Source organism: Orycteropus afer, unplaced genomic scaffold (genome assembly GCF_000298275.1).
Source record: "Orycteropus afer afer isolate SDZICR_OR568_19922 unplaced genomic scaffold, OryAfe1.0 scaffold00061, whole genome shotgun sequence".
In the NCBI taxonomy this organism is placed as follows: domain Eukaryota; kingdom Metazoa; phylum Chordata; class Mammalia; order Tubulidentata; family Orycteropodidae; genus Orycteropus; species Orycteropus afer.
Window position 1 is genome coordinate 3838542 of NW_006921648.1, and position 19180 is coordinate 3857721.

General features: G+C 56.5%; 1 protein-coding gene across 1 annotated transcript in view; it reads right to left on the reverse strand.

Annotated features, from left to right (window-relative positions):
- Nucleotides 1–2357: 2357 nt before the first annotated feature.
- PPL (periplakin) overlaps nt 2358–19180 on the reverse strand; it is a 21332-nt gene continuing 4509 nt past the window's right edge. Inside the window, exons 3-18 of the mRNA XM_007939715.1 lie at nt 17317–17478; nt 17092–17199; nt 16463–16558; nt 15422–15544; nt 15195–15341; nt 14481–14632; nt 14251–14348; nt 13930–14087; nt 12791–12969; nt 12569–12707; nt 11632–11825; nt 9617–9767; nt 8578–8661; nt 7302–7418; nt 5749–5841; nt 2358–5024 (exon numbers count right to left, since the gene is read on the reverse strand). Coding sequence (XP_007937906.1) covers nt 2358–5024; nt 5749–5841; nt 7302–7418; nt 8578–8661; nt 9617–9767; nt 11632–11825; nt 12569–12707; nt 12791–12969; nt 13930–14087; nt 14251–14348; nt 14481–14632; nt 15195–15341; nt 15422–15544; nt 16463–16558; nt 17092–17199; nt 17317–17478 — 4668 coding nt within the window. The remainder of the gene's footprint in view (nt 5025–5748; nt 5842–7301; nt 7419–8577; nt 8662–9616; nt 9768–11631; nt 11826–12568; nt 12708–12790; nt 12970–13929; nt 14088–14250; nt 14349–14480; nt 14633–15194; nt 15342–15421; nt 15545–16462; nt 16559–17091; nt 17200–17316; nt 17479–19180) is intronic.

The following is a 19180-nucleotide window of genomic DNA, read 5'->3' on the forward strand; positions in this document are numbered from 1 at the left end:
TCAGACGAGTCCTTTTGAAAGATGTGTCTGTAGTCCAGATGTAGCCAGTTTGATTTTTAACAGTTGCACATCATAGTATGTGCTGACCTGACTGGAAGGTCATGTGGCCCCAAACCCAGTTTTCCTTTGAGCCTGGGCCCCAGCTCCGAATTCCTAGAGTTTATGTAGATGGACTCCAGAGCCCCAAAGCCTGCCTTATAGTGGCCAGAAGGGATGAGGGGTTTCATGTCACAGGAGACCATTCCACTTAGTTCTCTTCTTAGAAAGCACTTAGGCGGAGCTGCAGTCAGGCCCAGGAAGTGTCTGTCCTGTAAACACAGGCCTTGCCGCCCTGAGGCTCCCAGGGGGTAGGGCCGTGCATTCCCTGAAGGGTAACACGGGGATGAGCTTGGAGAGTAAGTCAGAGACAGACAAGGGCGGTCCTCCCAGATCCCAGGGCACTAAGCTGTCCGTGCTCGGCTGGTGGCACTTCCCAGGTGTTTGAGCACAGCCTGTGCCGGCTGCGCCGTGGGCGTGTCGGGCCGGCTGCGCCAGCGAGGCTGCGGCCCAGTGGTCAGCGCGCAGCCTCCTCAGAACGCCCCCCCGTGAGAACATGGTAGCCGCTCGTGCTGACCCGGGACTCGCGCTCAGCGATTCGCCGCTGTGCAGAGGCATGCTGGCCTCTCACAGCTGCCCTCCTGGGGAGCCAGGCCTGTGTCAGCTCTGGGCCAGCCCTCTGCTTTTTTTCAATGTGGGCTTTGCATTGGGCTAAGTGGATACCTTATCCCTTTGTAATACTTTTTGAAATTTGGATTCCAGTTTGTTTACAGAATAGTCTTAGGTAGTAGCAAAAGAGCCAAAGAAGAGATTTGTGTTGGTGAGCTCAGAGCCGCGGGGAAGGCTACGCAGCGCAGGTTCTCCAGGCTCGTGCGCCACGAGCCCCTGGCGTGGTCCTGCCCTCCTGCACGCGCTCCCCGGTACCGTCCAGGGCAGCCCGAGCGAAGACCCTCCGTTTTAGGAATCTAGCGATGCCTCTTGCCTCAGGGAAATGTTTCTTGATGGGGAGTTTGAGATTTCTTTTTCTTGTTGACGCTTTATTTGTGGGAGCGGGAGAGTGGGTGACTTAAAAGCCACAGCAAGGCAGAACTGCAGGCCACAGCTCACGGAAGGTGGCGGCTCTGGCCAGGGGCCGTGGTGGTTCCTCGGCACTGCCCTTTCTGAGGAGTCAGAGGGCTGTGGCTTTTATGCAGCAATTATGATGATGTTGGTGTTGTTAGGGGGTGGTGTGGAAGTTGTTAATCTTGTATAAAGTAACTGAATAAATTGTTTCAAGGTTTCCAAGACATGTTCTCCCTTTTTTCTTTTTTTGCTTTTACCTTATTTGCGAGTAATCCTCCTGCAGGAGCCGTTCTGTATGTAAACAGCCTTGTGATAGCTGTTTTGGCCAAAGCCAAGAGGGAGTGTGAATGTGGGGGACACATGCTTCATGTTTCAAAAGAGGAAGAACACGCTACAGTGAAATGAGAATCAAGCCAGCAGGTTTTATTTTGCACTATAAATAGAGCCCCCATACTGCCATTTTCTTACGTAATACACGGCTACAGAGAACCAGAAGCTCGGTGGGTGAAGGTCCACTGTATTGTGTACTAAATACCCATGAGATAAGCAAGACTTGTAAGGCACTGAGATGCAGGCTAAGAGCAACCATCCACTATTGATTCTTGTCATTTCAGAACCACAGGACATTGTCTGGGGCGTTTTCCAGGGACATGTGGCTGACAGTTCACAGCTGCTGTGCGTGTGCTCGGTTAGTCTCCCTCCGCCTTTGCTGCCAGAGGGCCCAGCTGAACCTCGTGAGCAGGGTCACTGTAGGAGGCAGCTCTGACGAACAGCTGGTTCTTGGCCAGAAACCTGGGGAAGTGAGTGCTGGTTGGGACCCAGGTGGCCCAGTCCCTGGGAGAAGGGAAAGGTGCGGAGGAGGAGGACCCCTCTGCCCTTGAGCACGGCCATTCAGTGTGCCAGGCCTGTGCCCTGTGGAGCGGGTTCGTCCACCCTGGTCATCTTGGGCTTTGGTAGGTTTTGAACTGTTTGCAGGTGTCACACAAGGAGTCTGATGAAGAGAGTGTGTGGGAAGGAGGAAAAGGAAGGGCATCGTGGCCATTAGATCACTCAGGGTGCAGCGGGTCACCACCTGGTGGGATGGCAAGTTGAACATGAGTCACCATCCACGAGTCGTGCTCTGAGCAGCTTGGTGGTGAGGCGTGGGTATGTGCAGTTGCAGAAGGGCATGGTGCAGGTGGGGTACAGGGAGAAGACAGAGTGCTGGATAGGAGGCGGCCAGCACTGCAGCCAAGAGGAGACTGGCGGACGTGCCAGGCCTACTTCTGTCCAGACACCAGGACAGCCAACTCCTGGATGGACATGTCCTTGTTGACATAGCGGTCATACTGGGCAGGGTTCAGCCGGCCACTCTGGAGGGCCTCCTCTATGGAGAACTTCTTGCCAGACTTCCTGTCGTGGATCACTGAGGACTCCCCGTTGGGGCCCTTTACTGATATCTCCTCCCAGTCACACTCCTGGTTCCGTAGCTTCACAAACATGTTCCAGTCGATGAGGCCCGCCCGCCGGGCCTCCTCCGGGGACAGCTCGCGGCCCGTGTCAGGGTCGATGACCACGATGGAGCGCCGTAGGTGGTTCTCCCGCTGCTCCCGCTTGACGGCCACGCTCCCCAAGCGCCTCTGCAACTCGTTGATCTCGACATCCTTGTCCTTGGAGAGCTTCTTCAGTTCTTCCAGCTCTCGCTCCAGGGACCACAGCCTGGAGTCCAGGCCGGGCCCAGCATCTACGGCAGACGGGCTTCCTAGGTCCTGCTTCTCCATCGCCACCATCTCGATCTCTGCCTGCAGCCGCCTGGCCTCCAGCTGCAGGTTCTGCCGCTCCAGCTGCAGCCTGTGGTTCTCCTCCCTCAGCAGGTCCAGCTCCTTGGACGACTTGGAGTTGTGGAATTCCAGCTCGGCCAGCTTGGCCTCCAGCCGGCTCACCTCTGCGTCCAGCTGCCGTTTGCTCCTGCTCTCCTCTTCCATGCTGCCCTTGAGCTTCTGGATCTCGCGCTCCATGTCCCCCTTCTCCACCTGGACGCTCTCGGACAGGACCACCTTCTCCTTGACCTCCATCTTCTCCAGGTGGAGCAGCTTCTTGCGCAGGGTCTCGAGCTCGCTCTCCAGGACCTGCCGCCGGTGCCGCTCCTCCTCCAGCTGAAGCTGGAGGAGGGCGTGCTCGCGGGCCTGCTGGGGGTCCGGCTGCAGGACCACCTTCTGCTTGCGGGTGACCTTCTCTCGAGCCTCGCTCTCCTCCTCCTCCTCCAGGCTGGCCAGCCGCTGCCTGAGGCGCTGCACCTCGAGCTCGGCCTCCCTGCGTGCCTGCCTCTCGCGCTCCAGCTCCTCCAGCTGCCGCTCAAGCTCCCCTCGCCGCCGCTGCAGCCGCCGCAGCTCCCCGCGGAGGGTGTCGATCTGCCGGAGCTCCGCGTCGATGCTCTCGGTGAAGGAGTCCACCTCGGCCCGCAAGCCCGGGTCCTCCTCGTATCGAACCACCTCCTGCTGTACCACCCTCTCCTTAACGTGGGCAAGCGCCTCTTCCTTCTCCCTAATCTTCTCCGCCTGCAACGCCCTCTCCCTCTCGAGGTCCACCTGCTGCTTCTGCTCTTCCGACAGCTTGGCCCGCAGAGTCTCCACCTCCTCCTTGGTCTGGGGGTCTTCCTGGAACTGGAGGATCTCCTGGACCACCTCTTTGGTCTGCACCTGGGGCCTGGCGTCTCTCAGGGCCTGGATCTCCTGCTTCAGCTGGTAGATCTCCAGGCCGCACCTCTCGATCAGCCTGGTCTTGTCGACAATCTCCTCCCTGAGCCGCTGCAGCTCCTGCTCCAGCGCGGGGTCTGCCTTGTACTTGATGACCTCTTTGGTCACCTCTTTGACCTCCACCTGGGGGCCTCGCTCGCGGAGCGCCTCCAGCTCGCTCTGGTAGCTCTGTAGCTGCTCCTCGGCGCCCCGGTGCTTCCTCTCCTGCTCCACCAGCTCCAGGCGCAGGTCGGCCACCTCGCTCTCGGCCTTGGGGTCCGGCCGCACGATCTCCCGCACCTTCTCCTGCACCACCACCTTGGCGTTCTCCTCTTCCAAGGCCCATATCTTGCGGAGGAGCTCGGTCTTCTCCCTCTGGTTGGCGTGCGCCCTGGCGGCCTCCTCCTCATACTGGCGTTTGAGGTCGCCGACCTCCCTCTCGGTGGCCAGGTCCCTCTCCACCTTGAGCACCTCCTTGACGGTTATCTTGCCCTCGGCCATGGCCCGCTCCTTCTCCAGCCGCCTCAGCTTGTCCTGCAGGAAGCTGAGCTCCTCTTCCTGCTTTTCCCGCTGCCGGCCCTCCCGCTGCTGCTGCTCCTGCAGCTGCCGGAGCTCGGCCTCCAGCCGGGGGTCATTCTGCAGCTTCACCACCTCCTTCTCCGTGACCTTCTCCCGCACCCTGCTCTTCTCGGCAGCCAGGGCCGTGATGCGCTGCTGCAGCAGGGCCACCTCGGCCTCCCGGGTGCCCTTCTGCCTGCGCAGCTCCTCCAGCTCCCCCCGGAGCCGGAGGACCTCGTCCTCCTGGGCCCGGTCGGGCTCGATGCGCAGCACCTCCTTGACCACGTACTCCTGCCCCGCGCCGGCTCCGGCCTCGCACTCGAGTGCCCGCAGCCGGGCCTGCAGGGCCTCCAGCTCCTCCTGCAGCAGCTGGTTCTCGCGCTGCTCGTCGGCCAGGGTCCGCTGCATCTGCTGGAAGCTGTCCTCCAGCGCGGGGTCCGGGATCTTCTTCAGCACCTCCTTCCTCACCACCGACTCCTGGGGCTCCCGGCTCTGCAGAGTCAGGATCTCCTCCTGGGTACCCCTGACCTCGTTCTCCAGCTGCTGTCGCCGCTGGGTCTCCTCCTCTAGCTCCTTCCTAATCTTCCACGTCTCCGTGGCGCCGGAGCCCGCCTTGCTCCCCCGCAGGGTCTCGGCCACCTGCACTTCTGGCTGCTGGCAGGAAGAAGACAACACACGGTTAAAGGCGAGGTGAGTGGGCAGCCTGTGCCCCGAGGAGAGCTGATCTGGGCCACCTGGGAACAGGTCAGACCGGTTGTCCGGAGACCCTCAAAGGGGAGCCCCACACGCCCTGCCTCTGTTGCCGTATCTAAGGTGACTTTTGGAAAGGGTGCATCGGCTGCCCCGGGTCTCTAAAATGCATCTAGTTATGTACGTTAAAATCATCGAAGTGTTTGGAGCGAAACAGCCGCCTCCCACCTCAGGCCCCATTCCCAGAGGTCCTCGTGTCATCCTCGGAGACAGTTCTGGGCCCATGCAGCGCGTGTGCCCTGTTTACTTCTACACAACTGCACTGAGTACATGGAGGTCATTCCCCAAGGGCCCAGCAAACAGCTTTGTTTTTTCACAGCTAGAGCTTCCACTGTATGGATGGGTGGGCTGTCACTTGCCTAACTAGCCCCTGGCTCATGAATGTGAGGTGCTGCCAGCACCTTGCTGTCACAAACTAATGCCGCTGTAAATGCTACGGACTTTTAAACTCCCGGGCACTTGGCACGTGTTTACTGACTTGAGTCCACAGGAACTGTGGCTTGCCGGGCACTTGCTCAGCTGTGGTCAAGAAACGGCAGTGAGGGGCCGTCCCACGAATTCACAGGCTGTCTTTTTCTCACCCGCTTGTGACAGTGGTTTCAACGGCATCTCTGGCGAGATCGGTTACCTGTCTCAGGAGATTGAGCGCAAACTCCAGATTCTGCAGCCTCTGTCTGTTGACGGCATGGACCTCCGTGAACTTGGCAGCAAGGGCTGCTTCCTGCAGAGAAAGCATTCCTTAGCAGCCCGGTCGGCAAACGGGTCTGCAGGCTAATCAGGGAAGAGCCAGAAAGCACAGACACAGTCAGCCGCAGCGTGTGAAGTCTGGCCTTTGGCTGCTAGAGGGATAGCTGCTGCTTTTTTTTTTTTTTCCTTAAAGATTTCAACATCATTTTATTGTCCAAATAGTTAGGCTATTGCCCCAAAATCACATGTTGAATTGCTTAAATTTACCTCATTCATTTTTTTAAACATTTATTCTGTTGTTGAGAACACACAGCAGAACAAACATCGATTCAGCCGTTTCCACATGGACAGCTCGGTGACCCTGATCCCATTCTCCGGTGGTACAGCCCTTCTGCCCTCCTTTTCTGAGTTATTCCTCGTCCATTAACATCAACTCACAGCCCCCTAAGCTTCCCGGTCTGATCTTTTTGAGTTGCTGGCTGTCAATTTTATTTCATACATAGTTCCTTTTTAATTTGAAGTTCATTTCGATGTCATCATTTATTTTATTTTTGTTGCTGAGAATATACACTGACCACACTACTAAGTCTTTTCTTGTATAATTCATTGACATTGATTGTGTTGTGCAACCATTCTCGCCCTCCTTTTCCAAACCGTCCCTCCATCGACATCACGGCCATCGACACTTTCTATCTCATTTCTGGCACTGCTATTGTCACTTTGATCCCATACAGATAGTTCTTCAAAGAGCATGACGCTGAAGGCAGACACAGCTCGTTTGTCTCTAATACCACCTCTATCATACCAAAATTTCCCCAGTCTGAATGTAGTTGATAACTCAATGCTGTTCCATTCCTTTGGTTATCTGGGACCCAATACCTCAGTTTTAATGTGCGTGGCTCTACGCTGTGTTTTACAAAATCTGATCGTCGTTAAGAGTGGGGGGATGTGCCTGGGCCCCACTATAGTTTCGTGTTCTGGAGAACAGGTGGATTCAGAGCCAGAAGACCCAGGTGCACTCTTGGCCCCAGGACTTCAACCCAGGCTCTCTGCCTCTTGTGAACCTTCACTGTCAAGTGCCTGGAAAGCTAGTCACGTCTGTCCTCCTCCTATTGCTTCACAAGGGGTACCAAAGTGGGGCCTCTCAGATCCAGGGCCGCCCTGGCCCTGGGGGTGGTACTGCCCTCGAGTGACCTCATTCTTCTTCTCCCAGACCTACCTGCACCCGGGAGGGGGTTCACATGGCTTCTCTCCCTGCTGTGTGTGCATCTCAGGGCCTGCCTGCAGTGGCCTGGGGAGCCGGGAAGGGCCTGCCAGACACCTTCCCTACTCTATGTGCAACTCAGGGCCTGCCTGCAGAGGCCTGGGGAGCTGGGCAAGGCTCCCCCAGACACCTTCCCTTCTGTGTGTGCATCTCAGGGCCTGCCTGCAGTGCCCTGGGGAGTTGGGCAGGGCCCACCCCACCTACAGCAGTCAGACACCCACAGAGCTCACCTCTTCCTTCACTCTGGCGGCTGGAGACTGGAGCCTGGCTCTCTTGCTTGCATGGGTGTTCCTTCCACTCTCCAGGTCGAGCAGGGACCTCAGTTTCTCGGCTTCTAACTCGTAGTCCTGGGTGAGAAAGCATTCCAGAGGGGAGACAAGGCTGCTGAGACGAGACCAGCACGTTCTCCCACCCTTCCTACTGACCCAAGACCAGGCCTCGGCCACGGGGGTCCCAGCCTTCACTGTGCCACTTGGTAATCCACATGGGTGGTTCTCCCAGCAGCACCCTTCACTACCGCCCAGGAGAGGCTGAAAATGATCCCTGCGGCTGCGGGCTCAGTGACACTGCTGAGCAACATGCAAGATGAAGGAGAGGACTCCCCTCAAGCCCTCCCACCCCCCATTCCTGCCCTGACCTTTCCCACATGCCTGGGGGTGCTCACATCCTGCTTACTCTAGAAAAACTCAAATCCACGGCCATGGAGTCCACATTCTGACTCACAGCACCCCTACAGGACAGGGTAGCATTGTCCCACAGGGTTTCCAAGGCTATAAATCTTTACGGAAGCAGACCGCTTGTCTTTCTCCTGTGGGTTTGAACCGCCAACCTTTTGGTTAGTGGGACAATGTGCCACCAAAGCTCCCTGCTTTCTCCAAAGCAGGCGTCAAACCTGACGCCTTTTCTCATGTTGCCACCACCTAACCTTTGTGTCCACCAACTTGAAACTGTCATAATCCACCTAGTGGACGTGATGATTCACCTGACCGCTCCTCCACTACTGGGCAGTTAGGTTATTTCCGGCCTGTTCTTGTATTTTTGTTTCTTGTTTGCTGTGATGAAAACTGCTCTTACAACCATTTTGTTTACCCTGCCTTGTGGCATAGTGCCTAAGGCATTTGACTGCTAACCAGAGGGCTGGCGGGTCAAACCCACAAGCCACTCCTTAGAAGGAAGATTGGGCAATTTACTTCCATAGAGATACTACCTCAGAAACCCAAGGAGGGGCCTCTATGAGTCGGATCCGACTTGATGGCTGTGAGTTTGGGTTTTTTGAGGGCCTTGTTCTTTGGCACTTCTTTCTTTAGGGTAGATCTCCCCAAAGAGTTTACCAGTGTGCGCAAAGCCTATAAACCCTTTTGTGGCCTTTGGTGCCATGTGCAGTGCCACCAGCACGGTGGGGGCCTGCCGGAGTCGTATGCCGCTCCGAGCTTGCACGGCACAGAGCTCGCACAGCATACAGAGGGCCCCTGCTGGTGGGTGATGGGCTGAAGTCCTGTGTCTCACCTTCACGGCCTGCTGGTACTGCTGGGAGTCGGCAGAGACCTTCTGTACTTCCTGCTCCCTGCTGGCGATTTCATCCAGCAGGTTCTGTAAAACAACAGGGATTTTAAAAATCAAAAAGAAAACAAAACAACGCCAAAAAAAAAAAAAACCCTCTTGATAGAGTAGCTGGATTCCTCAGAGTCTGAAGTTATTCTCTCTTGCATGAAGTATGCTTCATGGTGGTGAAGCTTGCCTGCAAACCAAAAGGTTGGCAGTTCGAACCCACCAGCCTACTCTTCAGGAGAAACAAATGGCAGTCAGCTCCCGTATAAAGATTATAGCCTGGGAAACCCAACGGGGCAGTTGTGCTCTGCCCTCCAGGGCTGCCGGGAGTCGAGTCAACATGCATTCCTTGCATTCGTGTGTTCAAATGAAAGTCATCCCTGAGGCACAGTGAACATGGGCCAGGAAGATGTGCCAACAAACTCATCTTCTAACTGTTCGGACATCTTAAATCATCTCTTTCAATCTTCAGATAGTCCTCTGGGGTCAGCACCATCTCCAGCTGCGAATGGGGAAGCTGAGGCACAGTGAGGGTAAGTAACTTGCTCGTGGGGACTCAGCTAACGAGTGCTGGAGCCAGGCTCTGCGTCTAGGCCATGGGATCCCAGTGCTCAACCCCAAGGCACTGCTGCCACCTGAGAAGGCAGGACTCCAAGCTCTGGAAACAGGAGACTTTCGCCACAGGGGCCACTCTTGTGTTTCTGTGCCACTCAGCCAGGCTTCACCTAGTGTCTGTGGGGCTAGGCCCTGTGCTGGACACAGAGCACAGGGGAATGCGTGAACACGATTCCAGTCTCAGTGAGGCGCCAGGAGCCAAGGAGGACCAAAGTTCATGAGGACAGTTGAGCCAGGTTCTGCCTTGCTCCTGCCAAGGCCATCGGCCACCACTGTTTGCCCCACTTCCCGAGGATGTAGCTCCCCTCCATGAGAGGGGCTTGTTGGCCTCTGATCCTGCCCCCCCGTTGCCATAGTACCTGTGCAAAAGCAGCCGCCCTACCTTCTGATTCTTCAGCTTGGTCTCCATCTGGCTGAGGCTGTCCGTCTCCTGGGGCTCATAACTGGGGATGTTGGACAGGAACTGGAACATGTGGTCATAGCCACTGCGGTAGTTGTCGTAAGAAGCCTTGGCGTTCTGTAGGCTCTGGGACCTATGGGAGAAAAAGCTGCTTAGGCCTCTGCCACGGGGAGTAGATACCTCACTGGAAGCCACCTCTACTCATTTCTTCAAGAGGGAAGAAAAGCTCATTTAAGTGGGACTAACCTAAGCTTTTACCAGAAAGCGATCAGTTTACTATGTTATGGAATGCTAAGTTGGAGCACTCACAGCATCCGTAAAGAACAGGGTAGGTCTACGTGCTGTTGTTGTTAGGTGCCATCAAGTAGGCTCTGACTCAGTGAGCCTGTGTGCAACAGAACGAAACACTGCCTGCTCCTGCGCCAGCCTCAAAATACTTGCTACACCTGAGCCCATCATTGCAGCCACTGTGTCTGTCCATCTTGTTGAGGGCCTTCCTCTTTTTTGCTGACCCTCCACTTTACCAAGCATGATATCCTTCTCCAAGGAATGGTCCTTTCTGACAACGTGACCAAAGTAGGTGAGATAAAGTCTGGTCGTTCTCGCCTCCAAGGAGCATTCCAGCTGCACTTCTTCCAGGATGGATCTGTTAGTTCTTCTGGCAGTCCATGGTACTTTCAGTATTCTTCACCAACACCACAACTCAAAACCATTGACTCTTCAGTCTTCCTTATTCGTTGTCCAGCTGTCACATGCATATGAGGTGAATGAAAGTTATCTTGGCTTGGGATAGGAACACCTTAGTCTTCAAAGAGACAACTTTGCTCTTCAGCACTTTAAAGAGGTCTTTTGCAGCAGATTTGCCCAGTGCAATACATCGTACTGACTTAGAACAATAGCCACAGTACAGCGAGGGTCTAAAATACATCATGAATCAAAGGAGAAATCATAAAGTAAAACTGGGAAATCTTTGGAACTCTTGGAAAATAAAAACACCTCGATTTGTGATACGCATCTAATGCAGCACTTAGAGGAAAATGCATAGCATTAAAATGCTTATCAGAAAAGAAGAAACATCTTAATCTCAGGTTCCACTTTCAAAAAGAAAAAGAACAAGTCACAAAGAGCAGAAATCAATGAAACAGGAAGCTAAGATGACTGGAACCAAAACCTATTTCTCTGAAACAATCTTTTTGAATCTGATATACACCACACACAGACTGACTCAAGAATAAAAGCTATAAACTCAGTAACAAAAAAGGTAATGAGAATGAGAGAGGGGATAATCCCTCAGCTCCTGCAGATATTAAAAGGATAAGTGTATCATGGACAACTTTATGCCAATAAATCCAACTTGGGAAGAGGGGACTGACTGATCATTGTTTAACTTTCTTACTGTGTTATTTAGATGAAATGAACAAATTCCTTGAAAGACACAAACTACCGAAGTTAATGCAAGAACAATTAGGTGACCCGAATGGTCTTCTATCTATTACAGATTGAATCTGTACTTAAATACCTTCCCACAGAAAAAACCACAGGCCCAGATGGCTTCATGGGTGCTTTCCACCAAGCATTTAAGGAAGGAAGGAAAACTCGATTCAACACAAACTCTTCCAGGAAACAAGAGGAATGAACTCTGAGTGACTCATTTTATGAGGTCAGCGCAGTCTATGAGAGAAGTAACAAAACACAGTATATATATATATATGGTACAGTGTCATCCACATGCTACCTGTCTGTCCATCCATCGACCGATATGAGCATCCCTGCTCGTACAGCATATCTTAGGGAAGATACACAAGGACCCGGTAACCCTCTCACCTTGAGAGGAGGGGACCGACTGATCATTGTTTGACTTTCTTACTGTGTTACTTTCTTCAAGAAGAAATTACTCAGAGAACAAAACAAACAGCCTTCACCAGGTTCAGGAGGAGCACCAGCTGCCAGGCTGACCCACTCAGCCCGCCACCCCCGCCCTCGGCCGACTCACCCACCTGTGGTCAATCTGCTGGTGCAGGTTGTCGAAATGCTGGCTAAGCCTGTGGACCTCAGCCTCTTGGCGCTCGAGGTCGGGACAGTGCTCCTGGAAGCGGCTGGCCAGTGAGCTTGAGCACTGCTTGGCTGTCTGCAGGTTCCGCTCGGCCTCTCCCAGGAGGGGCTTCTTGGCCTGTAGCTCTGAGGCCATGGCCTGAGCAGGCAGGGAGGAAAGACGGATAGGTGCTGTAACCAAAGCTGCTGGCGCCCAGGGCAAGCACTCTGCTCGACATGCTGGGGACCCACAGAAGCCTCTGGGCCTCTCCTCAACCTTGGGGGCCATTCCTGCTGCGTTCTGAGGGAGACTCAGGAGGCACAGGGCCTGCGGGAATGCCGTGGAAGGAGAGAGCCACTCCTCCTCTCAGCTGACGTGCCATGTGGACACATGGGCCAGATCAGCTGTTCGGCGAGGCGCTAGAAATCTGCGTGTTTCCTTGGACCTCTGATTTCTGGAGTCACAGGCCCCATGAACAGCTGGGATCTGGGCTGTCGGCCTCTACTTTGCACCTTCCAGTTGGACGCTCTGGAGGCTTTCCCAAAGAAGCCCTGGTGGGGCAACAGTTAAGTGCTCATTAAGAACTGAAAGGTGCACAGTTCAAACCCGCTCCTCTGGAGCGGAGACCTGGTGACGGGCTCCCGTAAAGATGGCAGCCTAGGAAACCCTTTGGAGCCATTCTACTCTGTCACATGGGTCACCACGAGTCAGAACGGACTGGATGGCAGTGGGTTTGGTTTGGGTTTCAGGTATCCCCAAGACGAACAGACTCGCCACTGTGGTAACTGGGGGCCTCAGTTTCCCCTTCTGCCAGGGAGGTGGGGGGAGAGCATATATCATATAGTTCTGTCATGGAGGTGGGGGACAGCATATGCCAGATAGAGCAGGGCTCCCCGACTCACAGCTAGCTGCTGCCTCTTGTCATCCAGGGCGCGGCCACCCTCAGGCATCGTGTCATCCTGGGTCAGCTGGCTCTCGTATGTGGCCAGTAGCTCTCGGCACTGCTGCAGGCTCTTCTCCAGTCGGTTGGCAATGTCAACCCTGAATACAGTGGTCAGGATTGAGGGGTGCCCTCCTAGCCTCTGCCCACTGCCCCGGCCTCCCGCTGACGGCCTGCCACCCACTTTTCCTGGGCCAAATTCAGCAGCTGGGCCAGGCGCTCGTATTTGCTGTTGGTGTCGTCCACCCGGGTCCGGAGCAGGGGCACACTGCTGCTGCCCGGGAGGGCCTGGATGAAGGTCTCACACTCGGCCGTGCTCCGCCCCTTCTCAGGCTCGATGCGCAGCAGCTCGTTGGTGATGTTCTGTGGGGACCAGAGCCCCCGGGTCAACACGGGCAGCCCCCCCCAGGCAGTCCCCACCCTCCACTCCTCCAAGGACACACCCAGGGTGGGCACAAAGTGGGGACCACCATCTGCTAAGAGGGCAGTGGGAGCAGCGGGGAGGCTCAGTGGAAATGCAGAGGCCTGGCCCCACCCCTGGCAGCTGACGATCTGGGGCATCAGCCCAGGAGCCTGCACTATTATTACTACTTTTTTGTCACTATCCATGTCCAATCTTTTTTTAAATTTTTATTGTGATTTGGTGAAAGTTTACAGAGCAAACTCATTTTCCATACAGTAGTTCATACACATTTTGTTTCATGACATTGACTGCAATTCCCCATGATGTCACAGCTCTCATCCGCTCCGTAGTTATCTCTTCCCTGTGTCCTTCTTTCCTGTGCACTCCTGCACCCTGAGCTGTCTCCCTGTGCAAACACTGCCCCTCTGTTCTCCCGTGATTGATTTTCTAAGGAGTGTATCTACCTGATGTAAATGTTCACCCTACACATCTGTCTGTTGTTTGGCTGGAAGCCACAGGAGTGAGTTCAATTCCAGACCTGAAGGGTAACTAGGGCCCAAGTCTCAGGAGGAGCCTGCATCTTAACGAGCACCCAGGGACGCTGCCACAGGTGGACTGGGACTTCCACAGTAATGACAGCAGCCAGCACGTGATACTGCTGAGGAGTCCGTTCTAAGCACCTCACTCTGATGAGCTCAGCTAATCTGCGGGGCAACCCTATGAGGGAGGGACACTAACTGTCCCTATCTGTCTGGGTCCTCAGAGCCTGTGCAGGTGGAAGGGACATCCCTGCTACCGTCATGACGCAGGACTGCTGGTTACGTTGGACCTGCCATGAATGTCCCCAGACCCCCCTGGGGCTGAGACAAGGCCAGCACAGAGCTCCCCTGGGCCCAACCCGGGCCCCTGCCAGGCAGTACCTTGAGGTCCTTGGCCCGCTCGGCACTGTCCTGCACAGCCCGGCCCTGCTCCAGCGGCGGCCGGAGGATGCCAGTGATGGCTTTCTCCTGCCGCTCCAGGTCACGGGCCACCTGGTCCAAGCCAGCCAGTAGCTGCCGCCCCTGCAGGTCAGATGCATCTGCTGGAAGGAAGACCGGGTCAGGGCTGGCCGCAAGGAGTGGAGAGGCCAAGGAGGGACTGGCTGGGCCTCCCCAGCCCCTGCCACCTCCCCCACAGCACAGACCCCGGTCCAGCCCCTCCTGGCCTCCTCCCAGAGCCATGGGCCAGTGCCCAGCACCCACCTCCAGAGTTCTCTGCCTTCAGCACCTCATACCGCTGCTGGAGCGCCCTCTTGCTCCCCGCTGCTTTCTGCCGCACACTCTGGTACTGGCTGCCCAGGCTGGGAGAGCAGAGGCGTGAGCTGGGGCTACGGCACCCGCCCACGCACCCATCCGCTCAGAGGCAGGTTTCTGTGCTTATGAGTGGGGCCCAAGAAGCTGGCCCACGCCAGCTCCCTCCTGTGCCCTTGTACCTGTCGGCCAGAGCCAGGGCCTCAGGGTCAGTGGGGGGGATCATGAAGCAGACGGCTGGGGCAGTCAGCCTGTTCCCAGCACTGTCCGTGAGCTCCCAGTTCTCCCCGCTGTTCTTCTGTAGGGTGTAGCTGTAGCCCCGGGAGATCAGGCCCTGGAGAGCACAGGCAGGCCATGCGGTCAGAAGACACAAGGCCCGCCTGGGCTCACACTAACTCCCCACCCGCCCCCTCACTCTCAGACCGGGGGAGTCTTCCCCTGTGTCTCAGATATGCCTAAGACATGTCACCATGTAGAGGGCTGTGAGTAGACGTCAGGGGACCTGCCAGTCCAGCACCTCACCTTGATCTCCTTTTGGGGAACCCCGCCCCCCCCCACAGTCCCAGTCCATGACAACTCTGGGTAGACATGGAACTCAGGGCTGGCCCAAGGGAGAGCTGTGTCCCAGCCACAGTGGTTGGTTTAGAGTGGATCCATGACTCAAACTGGGCCAATGAGCACCTTCCTTGGGACTCTAGGGGAATCGCTGCGCCTGCTGTGCTGGGAAAGCTAAGGCCAGGACAGCTGGGGGGTGGCTACATCTATCCCATGAGAGCGACGCTGACGTGGGCGTGGCTCGGGCTCCTGTGTGTCACTGGAGGACCTGGATGCAGCCGGACTGCTGAGACTTCCAGTGCCACGACAGCAGCAGGTCTGGCCCGAGGGGCACGGCTCACCTCGTCACTCTCAAAATCACAGAGCGCCTCCACAGGGATGGGCTTGAGCGGCGTCTCCCGTCGGTACTTGAGGGGCACCACCTGCCGCCCTCGCTGCTGCAGGCCCCGCACCACGTCCTCGTACTTGTCCAGCGCCTTCTCCTGGTCCTGACGGAGCAGGGCGAGCCGCCTGAGACCCCAGCCTCCCCAGGACGGAAGGGTCGGGGACAGGGGCCCCCATCACTCACGTCCAGCTCCCGCAGCAGCATCTCGATCTGGTACCGGTCCTTGAAGTCGGGGCTGTATTTCTGGTTCAGGTCCGAGTCCACTTTCCGTAACAGCTCCTGGGCGTCCTTCACGTCTTTGTGGAACTAGAGGACCAGGTGGCCTCATTACAGACAGGAAAGCTTAGATGCCCCTGGAGCTTCTCCTGGCGCTGGCTTCAGGCTTCAGTCCTGGGGGCTCCTACTCCCCTGACCCACAGGGCCCCGCCCCACCAGTCCTCTGACGCTGCCTCTCCCACGCATCACGTTCTCAAATCTCTACTGTGAGCTCTGGCTCTCTTCCCCACCCCATTCCTTGTCTGTGCCAGACCGTGCCACCTTGACAAAGTCACCTGGCCTATTTTTACATCGGATTCCCTGGATGGTACAAAAACAGTTCATGCACTTGGCTGCCAACCAAAAGGCTGGAGGTTTGAGCGTAGCCAGAGGCACCTTGGAAGTAAGGCCAGATGGTCTGCTTCTGAAAAACCGACCGCTGAAAACCCTAGGAGCACAGCTCTATCCTCACCCACACGGGGTCGCCGCGAGTCCACTCGATATAACTGCCATTCTCCCATCAGGACCGTCGACTCTCAATCAGGCAGTCATCCCCGCCCACCCCCTGCCCGCCAGTCTCCCCTCTGCTCCGAGCTACACACAGGTCCCCAGGAAGCTCACAGCCCAGCAGGACTCAGACACTCAAATCCAAGTTCCCCCAAACTGCCTGACCCTAAGAACCACTGCAGCTCATTAAAACACCTACTCCTGCCTCCCTACCCCGGTGACCGGCGGAGTCAGACTGCAGCCCCAGCTCCCCGGGCTCCTGCCTCCTTCCCCCAGTGACAGGCGGGGTCGGACTGCAGCCCTAGAACCCCTGGCAGAATGCACAGGGTACCCCCCGCACGCCTGGGGCCCGCCCGTGTCAGCCATTAAAATTACGGGCACCAAGAGCCCCTGCAAAGCTTTTGGAGCGAGGCCACGAGGGAGCCCGGTGGGTCCTGGGTGCTCCCACAGGTGGCCAGGTACCTGGTGGTAGTCCTCCATGAACTTGAGGTGGCTCTCCTCACAGATGAGAAGGTTCAGGTACTCCTTCCAGTCTGCGTGCACGGCCTCCATGTGTGCCTGCAAGGAAGTGGGTGCAGGTGTGCTGGGCCGGGCGCTAGGGTGAAAGGGAGCCCGTGGTGGGACGGCAGACCCAGCAAACAGTGGGTCAGAGGGGGACAGCTGGGAGCTGCCCCGGTGTGGTCCCCACAGAGGCTGCCATCTCCTGCTTAGGGGTGAGAGAATGGGCAGGACTTGGGGTCACCCTGGGCCAGGCAGCAGGGGTGGGAGGAGAGGGGTTATGTCCAAGAGGCGAGCAGGGTTGCCCAACTCGGGTTGTGCAGAGCTCAGAGAACAGGCAGGAGGTATACGTGCCCAGACAGAGGCACCCTGTGGGCTTCACAGGTCCTGGCTGAGGGCCGGATGTGGAAAAGGCTGAAGATGCTGAGAGAGAGGAAATCTCAGAGCAAGGAGGAGCCAGCAAAACGGGCAGACAGAGGGGCGGAGAGACGGACAGACAGACGCGGATGCAGCACACAGGACCATGACCTCCAGGGACTCCCAAGCACCAGGCAGACAGGGGGGCAGGACGTCCCCACCCGCTGCGCACCCACCTCGATGGAGTTCCTCCCCGGGTGCTCGGCCGCCAGCAGCTGGTCCCCCTCGCTGTGCAGCTTGTTGACCCTCTCCTCTTTGGCCTCCAGGTTCCGGTGGATGAAATTCTGCAGCACAGGGCATGGGGGGACTCAGCACCCTGCCTGGCCGGTCTGCTCGCTCCGGGGCCCCTGCCTGCCCTGGTGGCTCCCTCCTGGGTGGCTGCCCCGAGCCGCAGGGCCCACCTCATACTGGCGCCGGCGGCTGGGGTAGTCGAGGTTGCGGTCGCTCCAGTCGTACTGCAGGCGGCCCTTGGCCTGCTGGTCCAGCCAGTAGAGCTCGTTGGTGCAGCGCTGCATGTAGTCCTGCAGGGTGCTGAGGTGCTGCTGCCGCGCCTGCGACAAGGCCTGCGGGCGGCGGGGACGATGCTAGCACAGGTGGGCCCTGGCACGAGTCGCCCGACCCCTCTGAGCCCCGTCCGTTCACTCAGCAAATGTTTACTGAACATCTACTCAGTGCCAGAGGTCACCCCAGGCCCCGGGATACAGCAGGGAGCAAAACACACAAAACCCTCACAGCAGGCGTTTCAGCAGAGCCTCAGTTTCCCTGCCTGTAAAACAGGGCGAATGACAGTGCCATTCTCACAGGGTGTAGGAATGGCATAAAATAAACGGGCAGTAACGCCAACAGCTACGGCTTCTGCTTTCATCTTTATCATGAGCCTTCAGAGAGAGCCGGAAAGAACAGCAAACTGCTCCCCACTGATGTCTGAGAAGCGGGGGGCAGGAAGGAACGGGCAGGGCGGAGGGCTGCTGGCATTTCACCCGGTGTAATAATAACAGTCGCATGCACATGTAGTCCCTGGGTGGTGCGGTTAACATGCAGCGTGTGTGGGTCCTGCAGACCGGCTTCTTCCACTTAGCAACATGCCCTTAAGGTTCCTGTGGCTTTTTATGCCTTAACACCTCATTTCAGCTCATGCTCAGCTGCTAACTAGAAGGTTAGAGACTGGAGTCCACTTTGAGATGCCTCAGAGGTAAGGCCTGGCATCCACTGGAAAACAAGCCACTGAAAAACCTATGGAAACCTGTTCTCCTTTGACGCACGTGGGTCAGAACGGACAGCAACTGGTTCACTGCAGATTTTGGCTCCGTCAACCCCTGAAACGCCGTAAGCCGGCCTTCAGCCTGCCGCCTGACCTGCAGGTTTCCGGTTCATCAGCCCCTGCAACCACGTGAGCCGGCAGACGTCGGCTGTCGTCTGACCCATGGATTTATGACTTGCCGGTCCCCACAAGTGCCTGCGCCATTTCCAAAGTAAATTTCTCTCTGTCTCTCCACGCCTCACTGGTTTTGCTCCTCTAGAGAGAACCCAGACTAACACGGGGACTCCTAAGAAATGCATCCTACAGACAAGGAAACAGGCTCCCAGAGCCCAAGGAGCTGACTGAGGTCCCGCCACGGACAAGGGAGGGAGCTGAGATTCCAACCCAGGCAGCCAGCTGTGCGCCGCCTGCGGCTGCTCTTCCATGTGGCCCCTGGAGTCTCACAGCTGCAGCATCTGGGACACTTGCAGAAGGAGGCACTCAGGCCCTACTTAAGCAGTTTCAAAAAGAAAGCACACAGCATCCACACAGAGGGACATTACTCGGCAATAAACACAACAAGCGATTAAACGACGAAAAGGCAGGGAGGAATCTAAGGCACACTGCAAAGTGAAAAGGAGCCCTGGTGGCGCAGCAGCTGAAGCACCTGGCTGCCAACCAGAAGATTGGCAGTTCAAACCCACCAGCCGCTCTGTGGGAGAAAGATGAGGCAGTCTGCTTCCGTTAAGATACACACCCTTGGAAACCCTACTCTGTCCTTTGGGGCACTGTGACAGCAATGTTTTTTTTTTTTTGCGACATCCAAGAAGCTAGGCTGAAAAAGCTACAACCGTATGATCCCAACCATAGGACGTTCTGGAAAGGTGAAACTACGGAGACGGTGAGCAGGTATGTGGTGGACAGGGATTCTGGGGAGGGGGGATGAGTAGAGGGTGCACAGGGCGTTCTCAGGGCACGAAGTTATTCTGTAAGATTCTGTCATGGTGGATGTGTGACATTACGCA